The sequence below is a fragment of the Scyliorhinus torazame genome, chromosome 3, assembly GCF_047496885.1.
Source record: "Scyliorhinus torazame isolate Kashiwa2021f chromosome 3, sScyTor2.1, whole genome shotgun sequence".
Taxonomy (NCBI): Eukaryota; Metazoa; Chordata; class Chondrichthyes; order Carcharhiniformes; family Scyliorhinidae; genus Scyliorhinus; species Scyliorhinus torazame.
The window spans coordinates 62,301,712-62,316,888 of NC_092709.1; the positions used below are offsets into that span (position 1 = coordinate 62,301,712).

At 46.2% G+C, this 15,177-nt stretch overlaps 1 protein-coding gene across 3 annotated transcripts in view; it reads left to right on the forward strand.

Moving 5' to 3' along the window:
- Window positions 1–698: 698 nt before the first annotated feature.
- bbs7 (Bardet-Biedl syndrome 7) overlaps window positions 699–15,177 on the forward strand; it is an 89,412-nt gene continuing 74,933 nt past the window's right edge. Inside the window, exons 1-6 of one of the 3 annotated variants that reach the window (XM_072495726.1) lie at window positions 699–937; window positions 3,846–3,911; window positions 4,196–4,258; window positions 9,656–9,831; window positions 11,938–12,124; window positions 14,142–14,214. In XM_072495726.1, coding sequence (XP_072351827.1) covers window positions 902–937; window positions 3,846–3,911; window positions 4,196–4,258; window positions 9,656–9,831; window positions 11,938–12,124; window positions 14,142–14,214 — 601 coding nt within the window. In that variant the 5' untranslated portion in view covers window positions 699–901. The other 2 variants (XM_072495723.1, XM_072495725.1) reach the window with 2 other exon arrangements.

Below are 15,177 nucleotides of genomic sequence, written 5' to 3' on the forward strand. Positions count from 1 at the left end.
GGAAGCCTGGATAAATGACATGGCAGGGTTCATTAAGCTGGAGAGGATAAAGTTTGCCTTGAGAGGGTCTGTGCAGGGGTTCTCCAGGCGGTGGCAACCGTTCCTAGACTATCTCGCGGAGCATTAGATGGAGGTCGGTCAGCAGCAGCAGCAACCCAAGGAGGGAGGGGGAGGGGTGTTTCTTTTGGTGGTGGTGGGGGGGGGGGGGGTGGAAGGGTGGGGGGGGGGAAAGGGTTTTTTCCTAGGGACATTTGAGAAAGGAAAAGCATAAACAAATGGGAAAATCAATATGGGCGGGAGGAACCCATTGTACAAAGTTTTGTATTATGTTGGATTGATATGTTTATATCCTGCGCTGTTACTGTCCTTTTCTTTTTTGTTAGGGGGGGGGTTGAATGGTTGAAAATTTTTGTTCAAAAATTGTGAATAAACATATTTCTTCTAAAAACAGTAAGGACATTTCAGAAAGTGCTCCGTTAGTTGTAAAACGCTTTGTGGCGTCTGGCAGTCGTGAGAGGCGCTATATAAATGAAAGTTTATTCTTCGGTCCTTGACTGATACTTCATTGCCCCCACCCCCAAAAAAAGCCTGTGCACTTCCAGCTGCCAATGAGCGGTGAGTTTAAATGCCGGTGGGACTTTCGGAAGCCAATGGTGTGCGGTGTTAGAAGGCGCTTAAAGTCGCCATAGAAACGGGATTAGCGGGGCCTGGTTTGGAATTGATTATAAATAAATAGCCTGTTTGCCCGGCCGCTCCTCTGGTGTCCCGAATGGCCAGCCGGCTCGGGCATGAGTGTTCTGCGCGGCGCTGACTCGCCCTCGGCGCCTGGTCGCTGACATTTTTAACAAGGCCCCCCGCCCTCGATCCGCCTCATTTTCCAGAACGAGAAACCGCGGCGGCCATGGAGTTAAATTTAAATCGCGTCGACTACCTGCAGGTTGGAGACCTGACTCCGCTGACACCAGGCTTTTTAATAAATCGGACGGTATCAGCGTTTAAATGGGGAGGGGGCGGGACAAATCAGCGACTATATTCCCAAACGACAGGCGCTGCACCTCAATGGAACAGACCCAGCCTTGTCAACAAATTCAAATGTGAAACTCCATTTGACTTTGGGTAAATGAATGCCCTCTGCTGCTCCCAGATTTGACACCTACTGTACTGACATGGGCCAGGATGACCAGGTCACTCAAATTGGCTTCAGTGACTTTGGCAGGCGAAGATCCTGTTCCTGAGCAATATTCATTGGCCATTACTCAGAAATATGAATATTTAAGTTTTCTATCACTTATTGTATAGATATCCTCTTGAGAAAATATGTATCAAGTGCGGCGCCAGGGACCTGAGTTCAATTCTGGTCTCTGGTGACTGCGTGGAACTTGCACATTCTCCCCGTGTCTGCGTGGGTTTCCTCCCACAGTCCAAAGATGTGCAGGTGGATTGGCCATGACAAATTGCCCTTTGTATCCAAAAGGTTAGGTGGGGTTATGGGAACAGGGTGGGACTCTTTCAGAGGGTCGGTGCAGGCTTGATGGGCCGAATGGCCTCCTGTCTATATCGTTGGTATAAATTTGATAATGTAATTATGTTTGTCAGCATTGTGGTTAAACCAGCCACCAAAGTTCTCACATCTATGGGCTATTTTAATCTCCCATTTCCAAGACTTGCAATGACTGTGCTGATCGTGCAAATTGGGCATGTGTTCGGAGGTTTTTCCACACAAAGAACGATGAACGCATGACATGAACATTTCAGTGGGGGTACTTGCAGGTTGCAAAAACTTTGGATTCATTTCAGAAGAATTCTTTTTGGTTGAACTAGGATGGGGCACCAGGACTTCCTGGAACTTTAATGGGCTTGTGAGAGCTTAGTCGTGTTGTAGAGCACGATCGTGTCCTTGATCTTCATTTAACACACCGCTGTCCTAAATTTCAAATTAACACTCTGTACACTACCATGCAAAATACTTTGACTTTCTTTTCCTTTGACTATCCTTTTTTAAAAAAAAAAAAAAAAATCTTTTTATTGGCATTTTCAAAGTTATGTACACTGCCGTTCGTATTTGTTTATTATACAGTGCAAAAAGGCATTTTCTTAGTTTACTCTACATATTCTTGCCATCTGATTCGGCAGAGTCGTCATCCCCCCCGTTCTCTCTCTCCACCCCCCCCCCCATTCCTAACCCCCCTGGTTTGTCTGGGGGGGGGGGGTTCCCCCTTCTCCTTGTTTCTCTCCCCCCCCCCCCCCTTTTCTCCCTCTGTCAGCTTTAGCTGTGTCTTTCCTGTGGATTGGGGGGTTGCCCACCTCCATCCCTGCATTGGTTCTCTTTGGTCCTCTCAGGCTCTCAGTCTTCTTCCCCCTTCTCCCCCCGGGTTATGTGTCCCTGATGTCCCTCCTTGTCTTCTTTTCTTTTCCTTTTCTACACCTTCCAGTTTCCCACTCTATTGGCTGTTGGCCTCAAACAGGTTGTGGAACAGACTGACAAATTGACCCTGTGCAGTAAGGAAGCCTTCCTCCGACCCTAGGATGGCATATTTGATCTTCTCCAGGTGGAGAAATTCTGAAAGGCCAGCTAGCCAGTCTGCAGCAGTGGGTGATGCTGCTGATCGCCAGCCAAGCAGGATTCTCCGGCCTGCGATTAGGAAAGCAAAGCTAGGGCATCAGCCCCCTTGCCCATGTGTAACTCTGGCTGCTCTGATACCCCGAAGATTGCCACATTTGGGCATGGTTTCAAGCTCACCCCCACAACCTTGGGCATCGCCACGGAGAAGGCTGTTCAGAACCCAGCAAGTTTGGGACATGCCCAGAACATGTGGGTGTGGTTGGCCGGGCCCCTCTGGCATGGTTCACATTTGTCTTCCACCTCTGGGAAGAACCTGTTCATTCGGGTTCTGGTCAGGTATGCCCTGTGCACCATTTTGAACTGCATGAAGCTGAGACTTGCGCAGGAGGAGGGGGACTTGGCCCTGCTCAGTGCCTCGCTTCAGGATCTCCACCCCACTTCTGTCTCCAGTTCGTCCTCCCATTTCCGTTTGGTCTCGTCCAGTGGTGTTCGGGCTCTGTCCAGTAGTTGTCCATATATTTTCCCACAGAGTCCCCCTTCTTTACTGTCCGTATTCATGAGGTCCTCTAATAGGCTGACCTGCGGGGCCCAGTGGTACCCTACTGTCTCTTTGCGGAGGAAGTGTTTTTTTTGCAGGTGTCTAATTTCCATTCGGCAATTCCCATTCCTCCATCAGTTTGTTCAGTATTGCTAGTCTGTGCCCTATGTAAATGTCCCTAACTGTCAGCGTTCCCCTGCCTGTCTCCATTTTTTAAAGGTTGCGTCTAGCATGGCTGGCGAGAATCTGGTCACCGCAGATGGGGTCCATGGGGGACATCTTGGTCAGCCACTGGGCTAGATGTGTATTTCATCGAGGGGGATCGGAGTGCTGCCGTGGCTAGGGCCCAGAGGGTTGTTCCCTTACAGGAGGCCTCCTCCATCCGCACCCATTCCGAGTTGGGTTCATGGACCCATCTCCTCACTCTGCGGATGCTGCCCAGTAGTAATGTAAGTTTGGCAGCGCCAGGCCTCCCTTGATTTCCCTCCTTTGCAGTGTTGATTTCGGGACCCCCCCCCCCACACACACACACACACAAACGCCATAATTACGCTATCTACGTTTTGGAAGAAGGCCTTGGAGATGAAGATCGGTATGGATCTAAACAGGAAGAGGAACCTCGGCAGCACATTCATTTTGATTTCCTTTGACTATCCTATCAAACGCTTTATATTCATTGATAAGGTGGTCAACATGTCTTTATTGTGATAGTGCTGTAATTCATCTTCCCTTTTTTTTGTCTAGGTGGGAGTGACTTCCCAAAAGACCATGAGGCTCCTACCTGCATCAGGACGCAGAGCAATCCAAAAGGTTAATTCCCATTCAGTATACCTATCAAGATGATCATTTGATTTTCGAGTTCCAGGCAAAAGTGTGGGAGAAGAAGAAGAGAAAGAAAATTAATGTCCTATCCTTCACCATTCATTAGGATATACTGTATGTTGTGACATTATTGGAAACTGAAACTGGAGCCTGGTCTCTTAATTTTATGTCGGCATTTCTGCACTTTGCTAAAACTTTTTTTTATGCAGTTGTTTTGAATATCTTTGATACTGTTTTGGTCTTTGAAATATTTTTATGTTTTGAACTTTTAGGTGGTCATTGCAGATCATGATGGAGTGGTTACTTGTTTCGGTATTAAAAAGGGAGAGGCAGTTGTAAGTATCAGTTGAAGGTTCTGACTTAAAGTAAAATTTTAAAATTTTGGGAACGTGATTATGGCATTGAGAAGTTGGACATTTGAAATGAACACTGTGCCTGTGCCAGGCTTGGTATTCTCCCAATGATATAACCCCCCCCCCCCCCCACACACACAACCTGTTGGGCAGTATCGGGGGCATTATGAGGATTTTGGAGGAGTATGGCCGGTTCTCTGGGGTACAAGTTGAACATGGGAACGAGTGAGGTATTCCCGATTGAGAGGAGAGGGCAGGAGAGGAGGTTAGGGGAGCTGCCATTCAGGGTGGTGGGGGCGAGCTTTAGATACTTGGGCATCCAGGTGACTCGTGGTTGGCTGCAGCTGCACAAGTTGAATCTGGCTCATCTGGTGGAGCAGATGAAAGTGGACTTCAGGAGATGGGATGTGCTGCCGCTGGCAAGGGGGGGTGCAGACAATAAAAATGACGGTGTTGTCAAGGTTTTTGTTGGTGTTCCAGAACCGACCAAGTTTCATCCCAAAATCCCTTTTCAAGACGGTCAATGTGCTGATCTCTGGGTTTGTGTGGGGAAAATCCCGTGGGTTAGGGTTTTTCTGGAGCGGGGTAGGCGGGGGGGGGGGTTCTGCTGGAGCTGCCGAACATGGTGAACTACTGCTGGCCGGCAAACATCGCTATGATTAGGAAATGGGTCATGGGGGAGGGGTTGGTGTGGGAGCGGACGGAGGTGGCATCTGGTAGGAGAACGAGTCTGAGCGCTTTGTTATCAGCACCTCTGCCATTCTCGCCGTGAGCCCAATGGTGGTGTTAGCTCTAACGGTGTGGGGCAGTGATGACAGAACTTGGTGCTGGAGGGTGCCTTGGTGTGGGCACCGATCTGCGATAACTAGGTTTGCGCTGGGGGGTTTGGTGCGAGGTTTCGGGGTGGCGACAATGAGGGATTGATCGATTTGGCGATCTGTTCATAGGGGATAAATTTACGAAGTTGGAGGACCTGGAGGAAGAGTACGGGCTGCCCAGAGGGAATGGTTTTGGGTACCTGCAGGTCCGAGATTTTGTAAGGAGTGTGGTGCCGTCCTTTCCTGGGCTGCCAGCCCTGGGGTTGCAAGATAAGATACTGTTGAGGGACGAGATAAGTTTTTAAAAATATATATATTTTATTCAAATTTTTCGGCCAAACAAAATAATACAAAGGGTTTTCCCTTTTACAACTATAAAACAATATATATAACAGTGACCGTTTTTAACAAGTAAATAAATAATATGTAAACTAAATGGCAACTGCCATAACAAAAATAATAACTCTCCCAGATAATAAAATCAAACAATCCAATATACATAACCAAGTACAAATATCTATACAAAAACACCCCTGAGGACCCACCCGAGCCCCCCACCCCCCTCCCCCCTGGGTTGCTGCTGTTACCTTCTCATTTCCTTTATCGTTCTGCGAGATAGTCAATGAACGGTTGCCACCGCCTGGTGAACCCTTGAGCCGTACCTCTTAATGCGAACTTTATCCGTTCTAGTTTTATAAACCCTGCCATGTCGTTTATCCAGGTCTCCACGCCCGGGGGTCTGGCTTCCTTCCACATAAGCAATATCCTTCGCCGGGCTACTAGGGACGCAAAGACCAAAACATCAGCCTCTCTCGCCTCCTGCACTCCCGGCTCTTCTGCAACCCCAAATATAGCCAACCCCCAGCTTGGCTCGACCAGGACCCCCACCACCTTCGAAAGCACATTCACCACTCCCACCCAGAACCCCTGCAGTGCCGGGCATGACCAAAACATGTGGGTTTGGTTTGCTGGGCTCCTCGAGCATCTCCCACACCTATCCTCTACCCCGAAAAATTTACTGAGCCTTGCTCCGGTCATATGCGCCCTGTGCAAAACCTTGAATTGTATCAGGCTTAGCCTGGCGCACGAGGACGAAGAGTTTACCCTATGTAGGGCATCTGCCCACAGCCCCTCTTCAATCTCTTCCCCCAACTCTTCTTCCCATTTTCCCTTCAGCTCATCCACCATGATCTCCCCCTCGTCCCTCGTTTCCCTGCATATATCCGACACCCTACCATCCCCCACCCATGTCCCTGAGATCACTCTATCCTGAATCTCTTGCGTCGGGAGCTGCGGGAATTCCCTCACCTGTTGCCTCGCAAAAGCCCTCAGTTGCATGTACCGAAATGCATTCCCTTGGGGCAACCCATATTTTTCGTCAGCGCTCCCAGACTCGCAAACGTCCCGTCTAAGAACAGATCTCTCAGTTGCACAATCCCAGCTCTCTGCCATGCTCCAAATCCCCCATCTATTCTCCCCGGGACAAACCTATGATTATCTCTTATCGGGGACCGCACCGAGGCTCCCGTCCTTCCCCTATGCCGAATAGGGGATATGCAGAATTAACAAATTGAAAAATCATCCCCCCCCCCCTACCCCTTCCTCGCCCCACATAATCACCCCACCACTTTGTCCCAGAAGCTCTTTCTCTCGCCAGACTATTCCAGCTTCTTGTCCACAATGAATGTCCACGCCTCTTCTGCCGTCTCAAAGTAGTGGTGCTTCCCTTGGTGTGTGACCCATAGTCTCGCCGGTTGCAACATTCCGAATTGAACCTTTTTGTGAAGCACCGCCTTAGCCCGATTGAAACTTGCCCTCCTTCTCGCCACCTCCGCACTCCAATCCTGGTATACGCGGATCACCGCGTTCTCCCACCTACAGCTCCGAGTTTTCTTCGCCCATCTAAGGACCGTTTCTCTGTCATTGTAGCGGAGAAACCTCACCACTATAGCTCGAGGTATTTCTCCAGCCTTTGGTCTTCGCGCCAGAACTCAATAGGCTCCCTCCACCTCCAAAGGGCCCGTCGGGGCCTCCGATCCCATTAGTGAGTGAAGCATCGTGCTCACATATGTCCCGACATCTGCCCCTTCTGCGCCTTCGGGGAGACCCAGGACTCTTAAATTTTTCCTCCTCGAATTATTCTCCAGTGCTTCCAACCTCTCCACACACCTTCTGTGCTGTGCCTCGTGCGTCTCTGCCTTCACCACCAGGCCCTGTATTTCATCTTCGTTTTCAGCAGTCTTTGCCTTCACGACCCGAAGCTCCAGCTCCTGGGTCCTCTGCTCCTCCTTTAGCCCTTCAGTCGCCTGTAATATCGGGCCAACGCTTCCTTCTTCAACTCCTTCTTCAGCTCTTCCACACAGCGCCGCAGGAACTCTTGTTGCTCCGGGCCCCATAACAAACGGCCACCTTCCGACACCATCTTACTTCGAGCTTCCCTTCCTTGCCGCTGCTCCAGAGGTTCTTCTGCAATCCGGTCGCTAGCCTCTCCTTTTTCCATACGTGTCCGGGGGGATTCCGTTCTGGTTTACCGCACAGTGTTTTTAGCCGTTTAAATTGCTGTTGGGGCTCCTATTAAGAGCCCAAAAGTCCGTTCCAACGGGAGGTGCCGAAACGTGCGACTCAGCTGGTCATTGCCGCACCCGGAAGCCTCAGGGACGAGATAAGTGAGGGGAAGGTGTCTGAGGTCTACAAGGAGTTGATGGATTGGGGGAGGGCCCTGGTGGGGGGCATAAAACGCAAGTGGGAGGAAGAGCTGGGAGGCGAGGTGGGGGTTGAGACGTGGGCAGAGGCCCTGCAGATGGTGAATGCATCCTCGTTGTGTGCAAGGCGAAGCCTCATTCAGTTTAAGGTAATACATAGGGCACATATGACGGTAACAAGGATAAGTAGGTTCTTTGAGGGGGTGGAGGATAGGTGTGCAGGGAGACCCGCACTCACGTCCACATGTTCTGGGTGTGACCAAGGCTGAAGGGGTTCTGGCAGGTGTTTGCAAACATAATGTCCGAGGTGCTGGGGGTGGAGGTGGCCCTGAGTCCAGAGGTGCCGATATTTCGGTATCAGAAAATCCAGGCGTCCAGGGGGTGAGGAGCAGATGTTTTGGCTTTTGCCGCCCTGAAAGCCCGGAGACGGATCTTGCTCTGGTGGCGGGACTCGGAGCAGCCAAAAGCGGGGGTGTGGGTGAGCGACCTGGTGGAATTCCTGAAGCTGGAGAAGGTCAACTTTGTCTTGAGGGGGTCGGCAGATGGGCTCTGTCGAAGGTTGAAGCTGTTTATCGATTTCTTTTAAGGAGGTTTGAAGGGTCGGGGGTAATGGGGGCGTTAAGGGGGTTAAAATGGGGAAAACGGGAGAAGTGGATAGTATCAGGGAAGCGGGGGGGAGTGGGTGTTGGTTGTTTATAATGTTGTTTGGTTGTTCTTCTGTTTTGTTTGTTTACATGAAAATTCCTTGAATAAAATATATTTTTTAAAAACATAACACTACAGTTTATAAACATTTATGCTATAAACTCAGTTTTACTTTTTGACTGTCCTCAAGAGTTCCCTTATCTTATGAAATCTTTAAGGTTGATTCACTTCTGGGGACCAACCCAAAAGGTATATCACAGCTCTCCAGAATTCATACTGATTTCTCTTCAGTGCTCCAGCTATTCGTCAAGGTAGAACATTTAATGGGGGTCCTTCCATTAGCTTTCGGTTAAGGGACCCCCATTTCTTTACCAACCTCATAAATCTGGATTCCACAGCTCCAACATGGGCCTTCCTGCGAGTCCTGTGCAGTGGCTTAAAAACATCGGAAGCCGCTTTTGGTTTTCCGATGATTCCAAAATGAAACCAAGCTGATTACTTCCACAACTCCAATTGCAATTTATTGAGGATTACTGTCGATTTCTTCCTTTAGTTTCTTGCTAAAGAAATTTTCCAATTGTTTTTCCCCTTTCCAGCTTTGTTTCCTATACCGAATACCAGCTCTCAATTGTAAGCTACATCACAAGACAATACCTTTAACCTGTTTCATTTCATGTCTCGGACTCATTTTTTCTTTTGACTTCCGAGGAGCTATATGTGGTTTAGGGTCAGAACTCAGACAATACTCTAACCCTGACCTGCCCCAAACCCATCTGTTTTTTGGGGGGGTTAAAATTCTCCTTATTGTAACTGATTATGTTAATTTACAATGGGTTCTTTTTTCAGGTCAGATGATATTTGTGACTGGCCATCTTGATGACTTTTATTTTGATTATTAGGAGTCAGTGAAGTTACCTTTGGATTAAACATGAAAAACTCTGGGATAGCATTCCTTCAGTTGGAACTGATGATGAAGTTCCTTGACCCCTGAGGAGTGATTGTGTACCATAGCACACCCTGTAGTTCCAGCGTTGTTGTGGGGCATATTTTGTTGAACTAATCTCTTTTTCACTGTGGATAGTATCCATTGAGTTTATGGTGTAAATTGTGTTTGAAGCTGTCCCCAAATAGTGAAATGCTAATGTGCTTTAATATAAGTTGCAAAAATCTTTTGTGTTTGAGGAAGTCAAATGTGTGATTTCACTTGTGCACAGCCAGTGTTCAAGACCTTGCCAGGACAGAAAGTTTCCAGATTGGAGCTAGGAGGAGCCATTGGTACCCCACAGGAGAAAATCTTTATAAGTGTTGGCTCAGAGGTGCGAGGCTTCACTAAGAAGGGAAAGCAGTTCCTGTCATTTGAAACTAACTTTACGGAAATCATTCGAGCTATGTAAGTCATTCATGAATTGTGCCCATTATCTTTTGTTCAGAAATAAAGCTTCCTTCTGTGGATTTACTGCTTGCTGTTCCAAGCAATATTTCAGTGATTTGCTGCCCAAATATTAATAGAAAATGTGCTCTTCTCTCCTCCACACTTCTACCAAAAAATTCCCTACATGTTGCTTCTGAGGAAAGCATTAATTACCCTCCAGGTTTAATTCAAGTTTCTATTTTGGAAAAGCTAAGTAATGTTTGTTTATCTGACAGCCACAGACTGAGGAATTTACTTTTGAGGATATATGTATATATGTATACAATATATACGCCATCTATTAGCATTGTCAATGTTAAACTGGATGTTGTTGATAGCTTCACATATCCAGGCTCCACAATCACCAGCAATCTGTCACTTAATGCTGAAATCAATACACACACCACAAAAGCTGCAGCTGTCATGTCCAAGCTGTGTAAAGGTGTGTGGAACAACAGTAACCTGACTGAGAACGGCAAAAAGTCTACCAAGCCTGAATCCTCGGTGAATTCCTCTACTCGCGTCAGACCTGAGACCTAGACAACATGTGCTGGGCAGGAGAAAAGAATGAAGTTTCCACCTTCACAATCTTGGATATATCCTTGGCATTTCTTGGCAGGGCAAGGTCACCAATTCAAAGGTCCTGATTTCATTACTAAGCAAATGACATCTGGGCTGTCTTGGCTCTGTTGGTTGGACACCTGCAAGTGAGATATGCAACTGGGAGAGAGATACCAATGGCTGTGTCTTCTGGAGACTGAATGGAGGGGCATACATACAAATAGCAGTAGGCCATTTGGCCCCTCGAACCTGCTCTGCCACTCAATAAGATCATGGCTGATGTAATTGTGCCCTCAACTTCACATTCCGCCTCCCCCCAATACCTTGAATTCTTGACTAACAAGGGAATCAATCTACCTCTGCCTTAAAAATATTTGTTGACGCTGCCTGCTTCGCTCTCAGGAGAGGAGGGTTCCAAAGATTCACAAACCTCTTCGAGAAACAATTTCCTCTCATCTCTGTCTTGAATAAGAGACCCCTTATTTTTAAACTTTGTCCCATAGTTCTGGTTTCTCGCACAAGGAAAAACATCCTTACAGCATCTACCCTGTAAGGTTCCCTCAAGTTCTGCATGTTTCAATAAGATCACTCCTCAAACTTCTAAACTCCCAACGGATACAGGTCGAGCCTGTCCAATGTCTCAGATATCATCGAGGCACCTTATCAGATACTTTCTGGAAATCAGAGTATAACACATCCACAGGTTCCCCTTGCCCATATTGCTTATTCTTCAACGATCTCCAATAAATTCATCAAACATGATTTCCCTTTCAAAATACCATGTTGGCTCTGCTTGATTGAACTGAGATTTTCTAATTGCACTTCTATAATGTACTAATGGTAGTCAAGCTATAACTGACCTGGATTCTGCTTGAATAGAGAAATCAAATGCACTATTTTCTATCTGATGAGAACTTTCTAGCATCTAGGGAATTTTGGAAAATTAAAACCAATCCATTAATGGAAGAAATGATGAAAAACATGCAGTTGGCCAAGAAGAGGGGCCAGAGAAAAATAAGAGGCCTGTAAATCCTGTGCCATCTCAGTTCACTGTCTTTCTCTGCAGCCAATGAGGAGACTGCCATTGCAGAGTCGGGTGCCTGAGCCACACCAGGCAATGTTTAACATGGTTGACTACCATAGCACAAGCTATCTTTTATTTTTTAAATAAATTTAGGATACCCAATTATTTTTTTCCAATTAAGGGGCAATTTAGTGTGGCCAGCCACTCCACCTGCCCTGCACTTCTTTGGGTTGTGGGGATGAGACCCACGCAGACATGGGGAGAATGTGCAAACTCCACATGGACAGTGACCCAGGGCCAGGATCGAACCTGAGTCCTCGGTGCTATGAGGAAGCAGTGCTAACCTCTGTGCCACCGTGCCGCTCACAAGCTATCTTTTATGAGATGAAAGGCTACCAGCATACAGAACGTGGTGTTTTGTTTAATTTGTTTCACTGAAAAAGTGTTTGTTCATGTCAAATATTTTCATAAAATTCTCACAGCATATTGATTCTTCACAGGTATGTGTCTGGTGCAGATCTTTTCTTATGTGCGAACTATATCTATAATCACTACTGTGACTGTAAAGATCAGGACTACTACCTGTCCAGTGACAAGATCAATGATATAATCTGCTTACCAGTGGAAAAAGTAGGTCATATTGCACCGATATTAGCCTGCCAAGACCGGGTGCTCAGAGTTTTAAAGGTAATGCAACAGATTTGTCATAGTTTTTGTCCATTTTTCCAGTTTGAATTTGAAAAAATAGTTACTTTTTTAAGTGTTGGTTGGGTTTTAACATAAATCATATTCACATAAATTTAGATAAAGGCTACTGAGGTGAATAGTTTGCAAAACTGTAATGATTTAACAATTCTAAACGATAAGCAATTTTTTAGCATGCCTTGGCAAATGATGAACTCGTTACGCCCATTGTATTGAGAAGTCTGTGGTCCTGGGCACTCAGCAGGGATATTGTGATAGGCCTGCCCTCAGTCTATGAACAGAGGATGATAAAACTGAGATACATACAGTCAGGCTCTAGATCAGAAATAGGAACAAGAAATGGCCATTTGGTCCATTGAGCCTACTCCACCATTCAACAAAATCATGGCTGACCTTCTATGTCAACGCCATATCCCCCTCTTGTGGGATTCCAGTCTTCACCTTCAAAGGTCTATCCTCCTGGATTCCATCCAATAGTCACTCTGTCTCGGACCACTTTAATGACTGCACACCTTGCAGGGTTTCATTGTCGTCTCCCAAGACTCGGTTTCCCTGGATTACCGGGCATGCACTCTAGCACAACTTAAGCACAATTTCAGCTCTTCATGCGCTGAACCGAACGCTACTGCTCCAGAGGGTTACCTTTGTCCCAGAAGCCCTCAGCATGGAATTACCAACGTTCTGCCTTCTTTGATCTCCAGGGCTTCTCCTGTACCATCACTACTTAAGGCTGCTATTTACAGCCCTTTTTCTGCTTGAGTCCCTTCTTTGTTCCACTCCCTCGTGGCTCAAACTGGTGGTCTCCTGTCCCTCAAGTCTGGGACTCTCTTTGGAGCCTGTCCCTGTGTTTTGTTTTGACTCTTCTCCAGTCACTCCTGGGTCATATGATCAGGGATTTTGCGGCATTTTTATTTTTTCCCAATCTCTCACCATTTAAGAAATATTTTACATTTCTATTTTTCCTCCCAAGTTGGAGAGCTTCATATTTTTCCACTTATAATCCATCTGCCATGTTCGTGCCCGCTCACTTAGCTTGTCTAAATCTCCTTGACGCCTCTTTGTAACCTTCTCAAAACTCACATTCCCAACAAGGTTTGTCATTAGCCAACTTGGAAATATGACATTTTGGCCCACATCCAAATCATCAATATAAATTGTGAATAGCTGGGGCCAAAGCACTGATCCTTGCCATACCCCACTAGTCACAGCCTGCCAACCTGAGAATGGCTGGTTATTCCTACTCTTGATTTTCTGTCATAGAAAGCATGTCATGTATGTGGAAAGCTGTGAGAACAATCTTTGACCATGCTTAGAAAGAAAATAGTTAGGATTTATTTTGTTTGTCAAGCAGGATAACTCTGCAATGAGAGTATAAAATAGTATATAATATAGCAGGTTAATATTGTTTTATAGCTAAAAGAGTTTAATGGGTTACAGTTACAGAGAGAGAGAGAGAATATGAACAATATATGTTGGAGACATTTCACCATAGGGCAGATTACCTGAGCCAAGTAAAATAAGAGAATTGGTGTTGTAATAAGTAACTGCATTCATGTAGAATTGATTTTAGACAAATACTTATAGATAAAGCTATAGAGTGGTAGGGACATAGCTTGGATATAGATTAATAATGGAAAATTGCTGCGGGAAACATAGACGCAGGAACGTTGAATATTTGAATTGAGAAAGATACTGAGTTTTAAAGGAAAGTTGACAAAGTGGGATTAGTTTTGGATTGCTTGAGTAAGTTCTGATATGGGGTGAATGGCCTTATTTGATGTAAACCTCTATGGTTCAGTGAGTTTTTAAAGTATTTTTCAGTTCTAGAATTTTAATCTCTCCTTGATGCTAGAGCATTTCCAAATTTCAGTTTGTTACATTTTCATTTTTTTATTGATCTGTGCAAATTGAAACTGGTGCATTTATGACATTTAAAATTGTCTCTGATCGCATAATGGTTAGCATATTTGACAATCTTGTATTTGCTGTGTTTTACCAGGGATCTGACCTGTTGTATGAAGTGGAAGTCTCTGGAGCACCCAATGTCCTGGCATTACACAATGGAAATGGGGGCAAGTATGGTGCTGTGTGTATTATTATTACGATTGTCATAGAACATAGAAAAATACAGCCCAGAACAGGCCCATTGGCCCACGATGTTGTGCTGAACCTTTGTCCTAGATTAATCATAGATTATCATAGAATTTACAGTGCAGAAGTAGGCCATTCGGCCCATCGAGTCTGCACCAGCTCTTGGAAAGAGCACCCTACCCAAGGTCAACACCTCCACCCTATCCCCATAACCCAGTAACCCCACCCAACACTACGGGCAATTTTGGACACTAAGGGCAATTTATCATGGCCAATCCACCTAACCTGCACATCTTTGGACTGTGGGAGGAAACTGGAGCACCCGGAGGAAACCCACACACACGGGGAGGATGTGCATACTCCGCACAGACAGTGACCCAAGCCGGAATCGAATCTGGGACCCTGGAGCTGTGAAGCAATTGTGCGATCCACAATGCTACCGTGCTGCCCTTAAGAACAAATTAATCGACACTATATCATTCTACCGTAATCCCTGTACCTATCCAATAGCTGCTTGAAGGTCCCTAATGTTTCCGACTCAACTACTTCCACAGGCATTGCATTCCATGCCCCCACTACTCTCTGGGTAAAGAACCTACCTCTGACATCCCTCCTATATCTTCCATCATTCACCTTAAATTTATGTCCCCTTGTAATGGTTTGTTCCACCCAGGGAAAAAGTCTCTGACTGTCTACTCTATCTATTCCCCTGATCATCTTATAAACCTCTATCAAGTCGCCCCTCATCCTTCTCCGTTTTAATGAGAAAAGGCCTAGCACCCTCAACCTTTCCTCGTAAGACCTACTCTCCATTCCAGGCAACATCCTGGTAAATCTCCTTTGCACCTTTCCCAAAGCTTCCACATCCTTCCTAAAATGAGGCGACCAGAACTGTACACAGTACTCCAAATGTGGCCTTACCAAGGTTTTGTACAGCTGCATCA